Source organism: Callospermophilus lateralis, chromosome 2 (genome assembly GCF_048772815.1).
Source record: "Callospermophilus lateralis isolate mCalLat2 chromosome 2, mCalLat2.hap1, whole genome shotgun sequence".
NCBI lineage: Eukaryota > Metazoa > Chordata > Mammalia > Rodentia > Sciuridae > Callospermophilus > Callospermophilus lateralis.
Window position 1 is genome coordinate 69,609,762 of NC_135306.1, and position 16,985 is coordinate 69,626,746.

The window sequence follows — 16,985 nt, forward strand, 5'->3', positions numbered from 1 at the left end:
GTCCTGCATGTGTATGGGCTAATGTCTAAGGGATGGAGAACGGACCTCGATGACAGCAATCAAGTCCTATATCCCACCTGGCCTGAGCTCAGCTTATCCTTAGATTTTCTGGTCATGCAAACCTAAAAATCCATTTATTTATTTTTGTTTGAGATAGCTTAAATTGTGTCTCTGTTACTTGTTACTAAAAAAGTTCCCAAGTGGTGCAATAGTTCACTGATAATAATTTAGAGAATAAAACAACCATTAGATCACATTAGTGCTTCCCATTACATTAGGTGAAACTACAGGCATCCTAGTTATCTCACTGAAACATTTTGTGTGCAATTAAGGTCATTGGCATCTAAAGCTCTGGTATATGTCCTGAAAATTTTATGCATCTAGATGTTCAGGTCTGTTAATTACTTGGAATACCCTTGGAACCATTGTTGCAAGTGCCGGCCTGACATCTCTGTGGCATTGGAAAGCTGAGAATCTTGGACCCCCTCACCCAAAGCCTCATAAATTTAGCATACAGAAAACTGTAGAAGTGAAAGCACTGGAATTTAAGCTCTGATTCTACCAGTGATTTGTAGAATGATCTTAGACATCTTTGGCTCCAAATGGGTATGACTTCAGGGTAGCTTTGGGATGAAGACATAAAGTGTAGGGGCAAACATTGGTTTGGGGGGGTGGGTAGTGCCTGGATTGAAATTCTTGATGACCAATGGGCAACCAAGAAACAAGTGCATTTGAGGAAGACTGATCTATAAATTAAAGGACCCAGGGAAGGCTAAAAGTAGCCTGACATAGAGAAGGTATGGGCCCAAATGTGAAAATTTTCAGCTAGAGACTAAATCCACCCAGTGAGGATTATAATGTAGTTTTTCTAATAGTGGTTAAACCTTCTCTATGTCAGGCTACTTTTAGCCTTCCCTGGGTCCTTTAATAAAGTTTAATAAAATTTCTTTAATAAAGTTTAATAAAATTTTCTTTATGTCTAAAAATAGATGGAAAATACATTTTGACTTTGTAGATCTCTTTTGGACAAAATTCTATCTCCTTCCATTTGTACACTACTTAAGAACTGTAGTAACTTATGCATCTCAAATAAGTGATGAAGGTGTCAACCTGGGTGTCTCTTTTTCTAGCCTTATTAAGGATATCTAGTACTGGGTTAAGAACATAATAATATTAGAAAGAGAGCAATCATGCATGTATTATATTAAAATACCTACCCATATGGAAAGAAGGGTGGCAAAGATTGTCCAAATAATTAGAAAGAATTTTTATTTTCAAGCAAACAATAATAAACTCTTGTTAAACTCACTCATGAATTGTTTAAACAAGGTAAACTTAAGCAGGTGTTCTCAGTAACACTTCAGGATAAGTTAGTTGCTTATGAAATCTAACTGATGCATAGAATTATTGGACATGGACTACTTCAGAACATATACCCAAAGTGTTGTTTTGCTAGGGTTTGACTAAACCATTTTTAAAATAAGATGAGCTAGATAGCAAGATTAGCTGCCTATGAAGTCACTGAAACTTTGTGATAATTCTGAATTTTCTTGTTAATAGAGTTGGGGAGAAACATGTATTTAGACATAGCTTCAAAACATTAATACACTGTGGTTTTTTTTTTTTTTGATGTGCTGGGGGTCAAAACGAAGGTGTTATGTGTGTACCAGGCAAATGCTATACCACTAAATTATATCTGCAGCCCCCACATTTTTTTCTTCTTCTTTTTTAAAGTCCACCCATATTCTAGGTTTAGGTTTTTTTCCCTCAAAGATGCAATTTTAAAGGAAAATGGGTCAGACTATAGTGGTTTTCATTATTTTGTATTATCTAATCAAATTGACAGTAAGTTTTCATGAAGTTTAGAAGTCAGATTATGTTGGTTAATCTTTTCACATTTAAGTATTTATTTCAAACTTTCTCTTTACATTTTAAACAAATTAATAAATGCATGTCTTAAAAAGAAGTTGTCTTCCACACATCCATAAGTAATTAGTTGATTAATTATTTATACTATTGATTATGTCTGAGGAACAGAAATGCATACAATAAAATAAGAACTAGATAATTATCTCTGAAATGATTATGTAAGTACATAGACAAATTTGATTTCATACATTTGCTTTCTTTTAGTTGAGCATTCATATACCTTTTGCTCATATTCCCTAATGGTATTTCTAATCTTTTCCTAGACTGATAGTGATTAGCTATTATTCATAACTATGTGATTTATATAGATACTTTATATAGATACTGCCTGCACCTGTCATAGTCCTTTGAATTTATGTATGTCTGACCTTTACAATTAATTCCATAAATAACTATCTCCTTTGTTGTCTTTTTGATATGAAAGAGTTTTAGGGTTTTTTGATTATAATATGTCTCTTGATAAGATCCATAATATATGATAACATATATTTCTTATTTTTCTCTTAGCATTTTTAAAAAAAGTTTAGTCCATATTTATTCATACTTCCTTCATTCTTACCCTCATATCACCCTTTTTTTCTGCTACAGAATACCATCCAGGAAAGAACAGTACATTTAGTCATCCGGTTTCTGTAGGCTTCTCTAGGCAATCTCTCAGACTTCTCTCTCTCTTTTTTTTAAACAATCTTAACAGTTGTGAGAAGGAACATATTGTTTTACACTCTTTTAGCTTTAAAAAAAAACTTTACAGAAAAAAAGTAAGAAGTCAAGGTAACTTTCTCCCCAGGCCTCAGGTGATCTTCTTTATCACTGAAGATGAAATCCAAAGAAAAAGAACTTCTCAGTTATGGAGGACAGTGCTCATCATGAGACACTGTCCAGGGTGGAGGTGAATGAGAGTTGGCTCCTGTGATTTGACTTTATTTATTTAAATCAAGGTCCACAAGAAAAGATGAAAAGAATTGGGGACAATTGTATTCACAGGAAGGGTACAAGGACCCATCTGCTGTGAGCAGATGTTTTATGGCTTTATTGAGCCTCAACAAGAGGTTTGTACTGCTGTGTGAGGGATGCACACAGGACAAGAAGCTGAGGGAGCAGGTTGATATGCACCAACAAAGCAGGTGTGGGGTCTTCTCCAGTGGAAGTCTTCTTTGGGTGATATAACTTAGTCAGGGCTGACTGAGAGAAAGAGGCAGAGAGAGGGATGAGGGGACCTCCCTAGATTTTTTAGGTCACTCTTCTCATAAAACTTTTCAAGGTGTCTGAAAGCCAGAAGTATTCATGGTGTCTTGTCTGAGTCAGGTAGCCTGATTTAGCAGATAAAAATACAGAACTCACAGTGAGGGTTGAATTTCAGGCAAACAATGTTTTTTTTTTTGGGGGGGGCGTGGGGAGGGGAGTAAGTATGTCCCACTTGACATATTCATGCTAACAAAATTAGCTTTTGTTTATCTTAAAAGTCAGAGTTAATTGGACATCCTGCATTTTACTCTGTCCCCAATGTTTCTGTGACATGGGAGATGGAGGGCTAGTGGAAGGGAGAGGCACTGTCTCTGATTCAGAATACCTCTCTCAGGGAGCAGTTACCTGTAGTGAAGGACAATGTGACATTGCTTATTGTCAAAAGTACCCCAGGTCACCATTTGAAGGAACTCTGGGCCTCTTACATCTCTGGAGCAGCCTTCTTTTTGTCTTCTTTATCTCTTGATTTTTGAATAGATAACTGTAAAAGTCTACATTATATAAAGAATATTCTCTAATACAGATCCAAGAAAATCAAACTCAATGGGAGCAGGGATAATGAGCAGCAAAGGTGTATTTTTCCTACAACCACATGGTTTCCCAGCTTTCTTCCCCCCCTTTCCCTTTCTTCCCTCACTTTCTCTCTCTTTCTTTCCTCTTCCTTTTGCCTCTGGATTTGTGTGCCAAGTGGTTAGTTTCAAAACTTCATCTTCCTTCTAATTTCTGGTTTTCTCAGAAATTTATGATTTCTCAGAATAAAAATTAGAGCCTGCAAAGATTTCCAGTGCATCAGATAATCAAAAGTTCCATTAAACATTGTTACATGCCCAGGAAAAACACAGGAAGGATAACATAACAAACTTAAGAATTTGAAACTGATATAAGAATGAATGCTCTTGGCCTCTGAAGAAGTCAGCAAAAATATTATGCTTGATATCCTTCACAAATCAACTGGGTCAATATCTGAGAGCATTGAAAAGCTTTTGCAAAATAAAGTTGACACACCATAATCTTTTAATGACATAAATTCCCATTAGCTCAACTGCTGCATAAGTAATGTTCATTATAGTGATTAGAAATGTTAATTTCTTAGAGCGATAATAATTTCCTTTCATCTTTTATGGTGGTGTTTTTTAAACTGCAGGATACAACCCATTAGTAGATCATGAAATCAATTTAGTGGGATACAATCAGCATTCAGGAGAATAGAATAGATTAAAATAGAAAATATTAAATTTCACTCCATATTGTCCATGTAAATATTATTTTAAGTACTTCAATTTCAATTTTCTCAGTGCATATGTGTAACTGCCTGGTTATGGCATAAAGTGGATTTCATACTGTGTGTCATGCTCAAAATAGTTGGAAAACATGATTCTCTAATATAATAAGTGAATTCTAACACTGATCTAAAGGTGTTGCACAATTTGGAATCTCATAAATGGGTGAAAGGGCAAGAAAATATTTCATTAGAAGATGATAGTCATTTTATTTTTACTGATAATTGGATCACTTCCCTATTTGTTAGGAAAAATTTTCAGGATCATAATGTGTTTCATTTCCTATTATCAACATGCTAGGGATATCTTGGTGGCATACCTTAGTGAAGCTATCTAGTTGGACTGTCTTTACCATTTACCAACTTGGGCATGTTTCTGAATTGTTCTGTACTTCAATTTCCTTGTCAATAAACTTGTGATAAATTGGTAACTGAATTTTTATAAAGAATAAATGAGTGCTGGGGTTGTGGCTCAGTGGTAGAGCATTTGCCTAGCATGTGTGAGGCACTGAGTTTGATTCTCAGCACCACATGTATATAAATAAAATGAAGGTCCATAGACAACTAAAAATATTTAAAAAGAAAGAATAAATGAATTTACACATAGGATACACCTAACACAGTGTTTGACATAAAGCAAATACTCAATGTTATTTACTAATATCATTATGTTTTCCTACCTTTATATAAGAAGAGCAAATATGATAAGAGTTACTTTAAACTTTTATTTTTGTCTGTGACAAAAGAAGAATGGGGCCCAGGGTATGTTTTGTGATTCAGCCCATGCACAGTTCCTAATCCTTTAATTCTTCTGTCCAGTGTGGATATTTTTTTAGCTCATTGAAATGAAATGTTTTAGACCATAATTCTCAACCTGGGATACATAGTATACTTTATAGGATTATGAATCTCCTGAAATGTGATCACAATTTTGAATGATTGTGCATGTGCTTTTGAGCAGTGTCCACAGGACACATAGTCTCTATTGTCTAAGGGTTCATATGTGGCATAGTGAAGACTAAGATATACTTGGGCCCAAGAGTAGGTTCACTAATTAGCATTGTAACTTTAGCCAGTTACTTAACCTCTTATAGTTTTACTTAATCTATAAAATGGGAACTAAAAATATCTCCAACAGCAGATAGTTCCAAGAATTAATGTTTATAGGAGTTATAAAGAATTTAGCAAAGAGGCTGCAACATGATAGGTTTTCAAGAAAATATTAATAGTGAAAAAAGAGTAGGTATATTGGAAAAATGGAATGAAATGTTATTCTGAGGTCTAACTTTGGAATACTGAATCAATTGCAGAATCATTGAGTAATCTATAAATTTCTTTATTCAACAAAAATTGATTGGATGCTGCTGTAATTACAGGCGTACAGGTGGTACACGCCTGTAATCCCAGTGGCTCGGGAGGCTGAGACAGGAGAATCACTAGTTGAAAGCCAGCCTCAGCAATAGTGAGGCACTAAGCAACTCAGTGAGACCCTCTCTCTAAATAAAATACAAAATAGGGCTGGGGTGTGGCTCAGTGGTTGAGTGCCCCTGAGTTCAATCCTTGGTATTTGTGCCTCCCCTCACCAAAAAATAAAAAAATAAAATGAACTGATTGAATGCTGCCATGTGTTGGGGATTGTGCAAGGTCCTGAGAGTGCAGTAATGCACAAGACACATTCTCTGCTCTCAAAGAGTTTTTAATCTAGGGAGGCTGCAAACATAGCCTCCAGCCATGTAGTAAACCAGCCATGTGATAAGCACCACAGCAGGCAAACTATGGAGCTACGGGAGGATGTAGTAGACATTTCTGAGAACCACCACCAACATGGCTTGTAGTTTAGTTTTGTCCTGTGATTCCAGTTTGAATTTTAGAACAGAACAGGCATAACCTTGTTTTATTATTTTAACACTAAAAATTATTGGTCAAATGCATACAATTATTAAGGCACATCAAGGATGAAATTTGATCTGTAAAATCTGGAGGACATGGCTCATCTCTCGGATATGTTACCAGAGACGAGGACAGGTAGTGAGATGTCTATAACATTGGGACTAGAGAATAGGACAAACCCACCATATGAATTAAAATCCCACAACCCAGGGTATTTCTACTTTTGCAGGGAGTAGAGTTGAATTTAATGCTTATTTGAAACAAGTATAGTAGCCTAATTTTTTTGGTTTGTTTCTTTTTTCCCTTTAATGATTTTTAGTTTTTCAATTTTAGTGCATATATTCAAATACTCCCTCACACACACATAGATGCCATAGTGAGTATTTTTTTTGAAAATAGATAAAGTAATAATAATTATTAAATGACCTTGTCTTACATTTTATTTCAAACTTTTCCTTATATATTTTTATGATTCAATGGATATGACTAGGGCCATAGTGTATTAAAATCAAGTCACACTGTAACAGGTCTATTCTAGAAGAATTTGACAGTAGTAGCAGTGTCTTATGGGAGAGTTCCTCATGTTATCAATAACTAGATGTGTCAGGGAATCATTTGGGATTATACCCACTAATAGGAGACATGAGGTTGCTGTGTTAATTCATTTAAATCATTTTTATACTCTATGGATACAGAAACTCTTTTACCTTTGAGTAAAGCTGTCAGGATAGCTAAATCAATGTCCTGGTGTCCTTCTGATCCCATCCGAAAAACTGTAATCTGCAATTTAAGACAAGGTGATCATTAGCAATGTATTTTTCCCCACAAGAGAAATTAAGTCAATGAGAACACATCTAAACAGAGGCCATTTTAATATCTATAAAGGAGATTCTTAACCAGAGGGCAAGCACATAAAGATGCAATGAGAACATTTTAGCAGCCTCCAAACAAAGCCACCTTAAATAATTGCATTGCTTATAGATATAAGAGAAACCAGAAACCAAGTAAAATGTTCTCTTATCATTTCACTTTTAAAAATAAAACTTGTAGGATTTACAAAAATGTGTAACCTGTAATGTAAATATGAGTGCAGGAAATTGTGTTTAAAAAAGAAGTAGTTAGTATGCCTTTTAGAAACTGGCCCCATTGTGTGCAACCACCGTCTCTGCACTCTCTCCTCTGCAGTGGCTACCCAAGAGTTTCAACATTGTGATGCCTCTGACCCTTCAATCCTCTCAATGACCTTAAACCTCCTTTAGAGTATCTTGAAATCCAGGTTGTAAGGAGTAGAAAGTGGACAAAACAATAACATTTTTCTTTTTGGTAATCCAGGGATGAGAAGTATTTTCTGGGGAAGAATAACAGGGAGGAGAATGAAGAGATGACAATGAAGAATTGATACTTGTGGAAGACTTGACTGCTGGTGTATTTGTGTGTGTGTGTGTGGGGGGGGGGAGTGGAGAGCACGCTAGGAGATGCGTTCTAGAGAAACTATTACTAAGGATTGATGCCCTTATCATAAACTAATGTTGGGATAATCTTTACTTTTATGATGTTAAAGAATTCCTCTCATAACCATAACCATTTCTGACATTTAAAGAAAGTCATGAGGAATGTTATTTGTAGGCACCTACTATGGATCACTAAAGGCCTGAGTTTATGTTTCTGGGAGGGAACTTATATGCACACACACAAAAAGCCAGGTATCCATGTTGGGCAGAAAAAGATAAATTTTTATCTTGTGTTTGAAGTAAGGAGTGAATCCTCTAACCAAAAGGGGTCCAGTAGGCCCCTTTCTTTGCCACTTTACAGGATGAAGATTATAGAGAGAAAGAGTATTCAGGTTTGGGAGACAAAGAGAAGCAGCATTGTAAGGCATCGTAAAGACAGCATTTGAAGGAAGAGTTCGACAGCAAAAGGCTCAGTATGAAGGAAGGTTGGAGAACAAGTGCCCCAGGAAAGAATAAGGCTCATTATATGAGTCCCTGACACACGAAAGGGGTATCTCATCCTAGCACCAACTGTAGGGAACAAAAGCAATGTGGTTAAATATCACTAATTCCTAGCCCAAACCAGGCTATCAGATGATTTTAGAGCAAAACTTGGCATAACAACCTGCATAGGAAGAATTTGCATTACAAAGTTAGGTTAACCTTTCTCAAGGAATTTTTGGTCATCTTCATAAAAACTTAATTAAGGTGCTCATTATGAAAAAGCGCAAAACTTTGCTGAAGAACAGGAAAGAATAATTGGAGGCATATACTAAGTTGACTGATGGGAAAAATATAATTAATATGCTATTTCTCACTAAATGAATATAGAATTAATTATAATTTCAATAAATATTCCAAGAATATTTTCATGGTCTTTGATAGATTGATTCTAGAATTTATCCAGAAAGGTAAATTTCTTAGAATTACAGGGGAAAATACCAAAACTAAAGAGCAAGAATGTAGAATTCATCTTACTGGTTATAATATTTTCTAAAACCATAGAATTTATTTATTTGTTTTAAAATTTTCATTACAGGTTTTTCTTTTTTTTATTGGTTGTTCAAAACATTACAAAGCTCTTGACATATCATATTTCATACATTTGATTCAAGTGGGTTGTGAACTCCCATTTTTACCCCAAATACAGATTGCAATATCACATCGGTTACACATCCACGTTTTTACATAATGCCATATTAGTGACTGTTGTATTCTGCTACCTTTCCTATCCTCTACTATCCCCGCTCCCCTCCCCTCCCATCTTCTCTCTCTACCACATCTGCTGTAATTCAATTCTCTCCCTTAAAACCATAGAATTTAAAAGAGGAATGAAGGGAGGGAAGAAGATTACACTAGTACTTGTCTCTTTTGTACCTGAAATTGTTTATTATAATTATTATGTCCAGAGGTCAGAGCCTGGGATGAATATAAAGCAGAGATTGCAAGGTGAAATGTCTTCATAGGCATTTGGACTAAAACATTTTAAAAATTAGGAAGAGCCAAACAAAATCTATCAGTGTGCTATGTTTGGATTATGGCCACAGTTACAATCTCAGGTAATGACTGTCAGTTGGAAGGGTGCCCCAACTCTATTGTATTTGTCTGGAAATCTGCTCTGCATAATCACAGGATTGGCCAAGGTGCCAATTTGACCTTGTTCTTCTGATGCCCGCACTTTGCTGCATAATTAGCGATCACTTTTCAGATAGAAATTTTTCTGGGGCAGCAAATAGATATATTTACCTTGACGTCTGAGATCATCAGGCTTTCTCCTAGGAGCACATGTAGATTTGAGGTTAGGGAAAGGAAGACATGTAAATGTAGAGCTTCTGAAGGATTGTAAGAGCTTGAAATGGGTGTTCAAATGCCAAGGTTTCAGAGATTTTCTGTAAAACTGATGTGTTGGCAATGGTTGCCCATCCATTGTGCCCCATCCTGGCAAAGACCCCAAAGACCTTGGATTGACACTGGGAGGGAGTGAGCATGCCTTAAGAAGAGAAAAGGGGAGCACTAAGGGGTGGCTGGAGACTCCAATGATAGAATTCATACAATTTTGCCTTGATTGACCTGGACTATTACATCTTCATCACTGCACCGAAACTTTTCATTTGAAATTAAAACATTAAAAAATTAATTGCACAATTTATATCTCTGTCTCAGGGGAAAAAATGTCAATGAGAAAATCAAAGTCATCTTCTCCTAACATCCCCAGTATTGGTAGAGATGCCAAAAAATAAGGTATTCTTTAATCATTTTGGTGGTAATGTGATCCAAATAGTAGTTTTGGAGTAAGATGTGTTGATATAAAGTTCCTTGGTTTTGATGTAGCATTTTTAATAACACTAGACTTTACTTGCTATCATTTTATTGAGGACCTTTGCAATGGCACTTGTGAGGTTGGTCCATGTCTCCAGTCTTGTCTGGATTGGTCTTAGAGACACACTAACCATTCAGCATGAGTCGGGAAGCTCTTACTTTTTCCCTATGCCCCAGAGCAGTTTATGTGATGAAGGAAGATTTAGGAAGATGTTCCTGAAATGGGGGTATTTTTAGGGATTGGAGGAATTATTAAAATAATTGATCAGTTTAGATCTCTGCCTCTTGTTGATTCAATTTCAGATACTTTCCCAGATAAGCAAACAATTCATCCAGATTTTCATGTCCACTGGCCATAATGTTGTATATAGAATTCACGTATTATTTTTAAATTGCTCTATGTCTAGAATTATATGGCATTAAAAAATTCCTGTTATTTATCACTAGATCAAAATCATGGTCATTTCAAAGAATAGGCTCTTATATTTATTCATCAATATTATTGTTACTCTGTTTTTACTTTTATCATTTCTTCTACTTTTGCCTCCTTAGCTACTTTTATCCTGTGGTCTTAAGTTGACTTTTTAGTCAATTTATTTTTATTCCTTCCATGTCATTTCATTTTACATGTATATCTTTTTATTTTTATAGATCTTTGTATTTATACATAGGTTGGGTTCAAACTCATACATGTATGGAATTTGATTTCGGTTCATGATAACCCCCCTTTTCCTTTCCTCTACTAGACTTTCTTGCACTCCTCTATTTATTTATATTTGACTGGTTCTTTTTACCTATGCATAAAGGTGAAATTATCTGTGGTATATTTATATGTGAACATAACATGATTTTTGAAGAATTCATTCTGCACTCCCTCCGCTTACCCATTTCCCACCATTTTTTGTATTGGGGATTGATTTTCTGGGAATCGGTTACTTTCCCTTTTATTTTTGTTCTAAAGGCCCACAGAATAATAAACAGTTCTAAAAATTTTTTCCCATTATTTGGATGTTGATGTCTTTGTTTCTTGGCCTTTATTCACCATCCCTTTATTCCCTTACACTGAAATTAACTCTCTGAAGTGAAAATCATTCAAGTTTGATAGGAAATAAATACTTTCTGTAGCAAACAAAACAAAACAAAAACAAATCTTCCAGATTTCTCTCATCGTATCTGACTCATGTAACAATAATAGAAAATGAATGAAACTCTAGCATCAGGGAAGAATTAAAGAGACATATGTACTTTGGTTTGCCTGGAATTGAGTTGATTTGTGCTTATTAATTCAGCATCCAGTTTGCTTTAGCATTTTGTTTTAGATTCTTCATTTTTAAACAAGATATTATTATTAATAATTCCATTAAAGTAAGTTTGGATGACATCAGTAGACTTCTTGGGCTTCCAACTTTTCCATGGCTTTTTTTTTTGCAGGGAAGGGGAATATGTGAGGTACATGTGTAGTGATTTAATCTGAATGAAGACAACAAACAGTCAACTCTTCCCCAACCCTTTTAGGGGAAAAGACTTCAACATATTTCTGTCAGGGTTTGAAAAAAGCTCACTCAATGAACTCCTTAGGTTTCAAATGGTGACAGGAGATATATTTTGAGACAGGATCTTGCTAAGTTGCTTAGGGCCTCACTAAATTGCTGAGGCTGGCTTTGAACTTGCCATCCTCCTGCCTCAGCCTCCTGAGTTGCTGGGATTACAGGTGTGCACTACCATGCCCGGCTCCCCTTACCCATCTCTGTATCTTATAAATAGCAGGAATAGACAATTAAAAAAAAAAACAAATCAGAAGTGCTCTCTCTCTTAACTGAAGACAAGAATCTAGCTATGTTTAACATGGCTGATTTTTTGTTTTATTTCTCCCATCTTATTTTGTTTTCTATACTTTCTTATCATTTCTCTTATACACCTTTTCTTGCCTTTAATTTTTTTTATTTGAATAGGTAATATATACACATGGCAATAAAGAATCCTGATAGTATAAAGAGATTGTGGTGAGCATTGAGTACTCCCCTCCTGTTCCCTCTTTCCAGCACCCTCATCAAAGGCAACCATGCTACCAGTTCAGAGATGATTTACATAGAGTATATATCTTTCTTTTACACAAGTGGTAAAAAGCTTTACTGTCTATTCTATATGTGCTTTTCCTACAGTGTATCCTGGAGAGCATTCCATTCAGCCACCTAGAGATGGGCATCATTATTTTTTGACTGGCTAAAGTTTCATAATATGCATACACCAAAATTTACTTAACCAGTCTTCTGGTTGGGTTATTATCAATCTTTTGCCATTATAAACACTGTTCCAGTGAATATCCTCATATGCATGTGGGTGAGTATATCTGTGGAATGAAACTGGTAGACATGGAATTTCTTGATCCAGTTACTCTGAGGAAAGTTCTTTAATTCATTTCTTTGATTTTTCCTCCAGAGTCCTCACCTTTTCCTTTTTTTTTGAATATTTTGATTCTATATGGAAATAACTTTTCCTGGTATGTACTTTCCTCCTATAGCTTTTAACATTCCAGAAATTACTATAAAACTTCTTGTTTTCTGTTATGGTGAGTGGTATATTTTTACCTATCTCTTTATGCTGAGAACTAATAGAAATTCGTTTAGAAAAAAAAAAATATATATATATATATATATATATATATATATATATACATACACATACATACATATATATTATGTGTGATAGAAAAATTTAAATTATGTAGAGGTATTAATTTAATTATTTCATAGGTGATTTAGTATGGTTTGATTTTTAGTCACTATACAATTGGTATTTTCAACATGCACGCTAGAAATAACTCTCAGACTTGTTTGACATGGTTATCTTATCTAAGCACCATGGGATACAGGGAGATTAACGTGTTCATCCAGAACCAAAAGAAGAAATGTCAAAACGTTTTGTTAAGAAAAATTACCTTAGCATGGATGAAATTCTGATTCTCATATTGAAAGCAAGTGGAATTTTTCAATGACAACATTCCCTTTCTATCCCTTCAACTTTTCTGTCCACCAGTTTCTCTGCTTATGTTCTTCCTCACATTTTATATCCTCTTAGAAGAGAGGACTCTTAGAGTAGTTTTGATTTTCATTTCTTTAATTATTAGAGAAGTTGAGCATTTTTTCATATATTTGTTGATCCACTGTCTATCTTCTTCTGAGGAGTGCCTGTTTAGTTCCTTAACTCATTTCATCTCACTCCAGTCAGAATGGCAATTATCAAGAATACAAGCAATAATAAATGTTGGTGAGGATGTGGGGGAAATGGTACACTCATACATTGCTGGTAGCACTGCAAATTGGTGCAGCCAATATGGAAAGCCGTATGGAGATTCCTTATAAAACTTGGAATAAAACTACCATTTGACCCAGCTAACACACTCCTTAGTCTATACCCAAAGGACTTAAAATCAGCATACTATAGTGATACAGCTACATCAATGATCATAGCAGCTCTATTTACAATAGCTAAACTGTGGAACCAACCTAGATGCCCTTCAATAGATGAATGGATGACGAAAATGTAATATACATATACACACACACACACACACACACACACACACACACACATATATATATATATATACACATATACATATATATGTATATACACATATACATATATATGTATATACACACACATATATATATATAAAATGAAATATTACTCAGCATTAAAAGAGATTAAAATTATGGCATTTGTGGGTAGATGAATGGAGTTGGAGAATGTAATGCTAAGCAAAGTAAGCCAATTCCCAAAAAACCAATAGTGGAGTGTTTTCTCTGATAAGTGGATGCTGATTCATGATGGGGAAAATGGAGGAACTTTGATTGGGCAAAGGGGAGGAGAGAGAGAGAAGGGAGAATGGGCAACAGGAAAGATGGTGGGATGAGATGGACATCATTACCCCAGGTACACATGTATGACTGCACATATGGTGCATCGTGTACAATGTAGAGTCCATTTGTGTATAATGAATCAAAATGCATTCTGCTGTCATGTATAACTAGTTAGAACAAATAATAAAAAAAAAGAAACAAAAAAATGAGGATGAGCAAGCTTTAAAAAAAAAAGGAATCTGTACAAAATTGACTGTTTGAACTCATGTATTGATTATCTCTGCTGTGCCTGGCACTGTTTCAGTGCTGAGCAAGAAGCTGTGAAGCATGCTGACCAATGCATTCTGCTTTCACACTGTGAAAAGTTCCCTACAGCATTGCTTTCCCCTGTGGACTCCCTTCTGCTCTCACTGGCACAGGCTTTGTTCAGCCCGTCACAACTTCATTTCTGAAGCGCCTTTCTTTACTGCAGTTAGTCTTCTTGATTCCAGTCCTGTCTCTCCCTCTTCCATTTATTCCCCATACCGCGCTATTCATGCAATCTTCCTTACTAAAATTTCTTTAATGGCCTCCATTCCCTATGACTTAAAGCTAGAAATTCTTAGCAGGGCATTCAAGGGCTGTGAGCATTTCTCTTCCAGTTCTTTTTCAGTCTCTCTTGTTAGTTAGATCTCATTGCCACGCCTGTTGCTGTCACTGCTACTAACACAGCCACAATTGTCTCACACACCTGATGTCCCCTGGCACAGATTAACTTGCTCCTTTCAGGATCCCTGATGTTGTTTTAGCCTCTCTGCCTTCGTCCATTTGTTCCTTCTTCCTGGAATACCCTTCCCGTTGCTTTGTGAGCTAACTGCAAGCCTTTTACTTGACACAGGCCATTTTAAGAAGCCCTTTTAGACAATATACAACTAGCATGGAACACTCACTTTTTTTGTGTGTCCCTACTATGCTTGAAGCCTTGCTAGGACATCAGGTCCAGCTCCTATTTGCACATGTCTCTTTGTATTAAAGACAGGTTCATTTGCAGGCAAGAGCCCCAGTCTTTGCTGGAGTAGTTTTGAGAGGATGAATTTTTCAGCAAATGCTTGTGCTTAAGAGACTGGTTTAAAGAAAACAAAAACTTAAAAGTAGGATGTTCCATTCAAGAATGATAACAAAAGTAAATGAATGGGTATGTTAGGTAATAGACCAAGATTTTGTTAAAAGTGGTAAGAATCAATTTTAGCACAAGTCTATTGGAGCTTGTGTTATTGCTGAGAGTTTAAACTCTTAGTCAAGCATGATGTAAAAGAAACTGGGCTGCCTGAGTTATACACATTATTTACTGAGATTTAGTGTGAATCTGATGTTTTTGGGATATTGGAAGAATCAAATAATCCCAAAGTATGTTTCAGTAAGACATTTGAAACTTTGGTTCCACGTAGATTAAGCAATAGTAGAGAAAAATACTCAAAGAAAGAATATATTATAGAAAAATGAAACAGAAGCATGGAAATGGGTTTGAGGTAGGAATTTTAGGTTTGGAAACATTTTAGTTCATTTCCTGGGAAACAAATAAGCATTCTCACTACATAAATAGCAAAATAGAGTGTATATCTGAATTAATCATGAACTTTCCATTTAACCAGCAGGTCGTATGGTTGAACAAGATCAGAGTATGGAAAAACATATTGGGAAATTAAACTGACTCACTTTCAAAGCATCTATTAATTAGTTTGATTTGTGATTTATATTTATGTCACAGTAAGCAATGAATCTGTGAAAACAAGGCATAGAGGTTGAGTAGAGCTTTTGAAAATGAAAATAACCATGATATTAGACTGAAAAACATCCATAAGCTTCGAGGACACTTTGGCTCAATCTATTAGGAATAGAAAGGAACATTCCACAATCATTTCATGCTGTGTTAAATTTTTAGAGATGATATCTGAGTTTGACAAATGGTTTGTAATGTGTCTGAGTATTTTAGAGAAATATATAACCATGCCATAGATAATCAGCACAGTAAGTTCTTATTAATTGTCTATGAGTTTAGAAAAGTCCATTATAATCATGTTTTCTATTATACCTAAGAACAATAAAAATGCTACATCTAGGGATTGGATTGTGGCTCAGTGGTAGAGTGGTTGCCTAGCACGTGCGACACTGGGTTAGATCCTCAGCACCACATAAAAATAAATAAATAAAATAAAGGTACTGTGTCCATCTACAACTAATTTTTTTTTAAAAAATGATATATCTATATATTCGATTACAAAAACACATTTATGAAATGTTTTCTAGTTTCCTGTTCAATTTCTTAATAAAATCTGGGAATGAGATTCCCCACGACAGGAGCAGGGAGAGAGGGAGAGAATCAGACTTGGTCAGTAATTTGGTCACAACCATGGAATGATTTTAAAAACAACCAGGTTATCCTAATATTTCTCTGATGGATCATTAATATTTAAAATAACAGGAAATGATTGAATGATTAATAGAAAATGCAAAAATCTACATTTAACAAGATATGGAGTAATATATGACTGCTGACAGGGATCCAATTAGGGGTGCTGGTTGACAACAAAAGGGCTTTTGGCAGATACTGACTTCAGTTTTCTCTTTGGCATAATCAAAGGTGACTTGGTACAGGCAACAAAACAATGCAATTCGTTAAGTAGAACATGGTGCACTCTAAACATACTCTTATTTGACTCGCAGCCTTTGAAAAAAAAAAAAAAGAACTTTCTTTGGTTGTCAATTTTCCTTTCCTTCCTTCCTTTCTAAAATACTGGGGATTGAATCCAGGGCCCCACCCATCCCAGACAAGTGCTGTACCACTGAACCACATCTGCAGCCTGACTAGCAATTTTTTTTTTTTTTTTTTTTGGTGATCCTAGAGATTGAACCCAGGGTCTCATGTATCCAAGACAAGCACTGTACCAAGTGAGCTATATCCCCAACCCTAGCAAAATTCTAAAGTTATCA

The 16,985-nt window shown here is 35.4% G+C and overlaps 1 protein-coding gene across 22 annotated transcripts in view; it reads right to left on the reverse strand.

Annotated features, from left to right (window-relative positions):
* Positions 1–16,985, reverse strand: part of Trpm3 (transient receptor potential cation channel subfamily M member 3) — a 788,425-nt gene that overhangs the window by 116,683 nt on the left and 654,757 nt on the right. For all 22 annotated transcript variants that reach the window (XM_077108674.1, XM_077108668.1, XM_077108665.1 and 19 more), the window contains one exon: positions 7,051–7,123. In XM_077108674.1, coding sequence (XP_076964789.1) covers positions 7,051–7,123 — 73 coding nt within the window. The remainder of the gene's footprint in view (positions 1–7,050; positions 7,124–16,985) is intronic.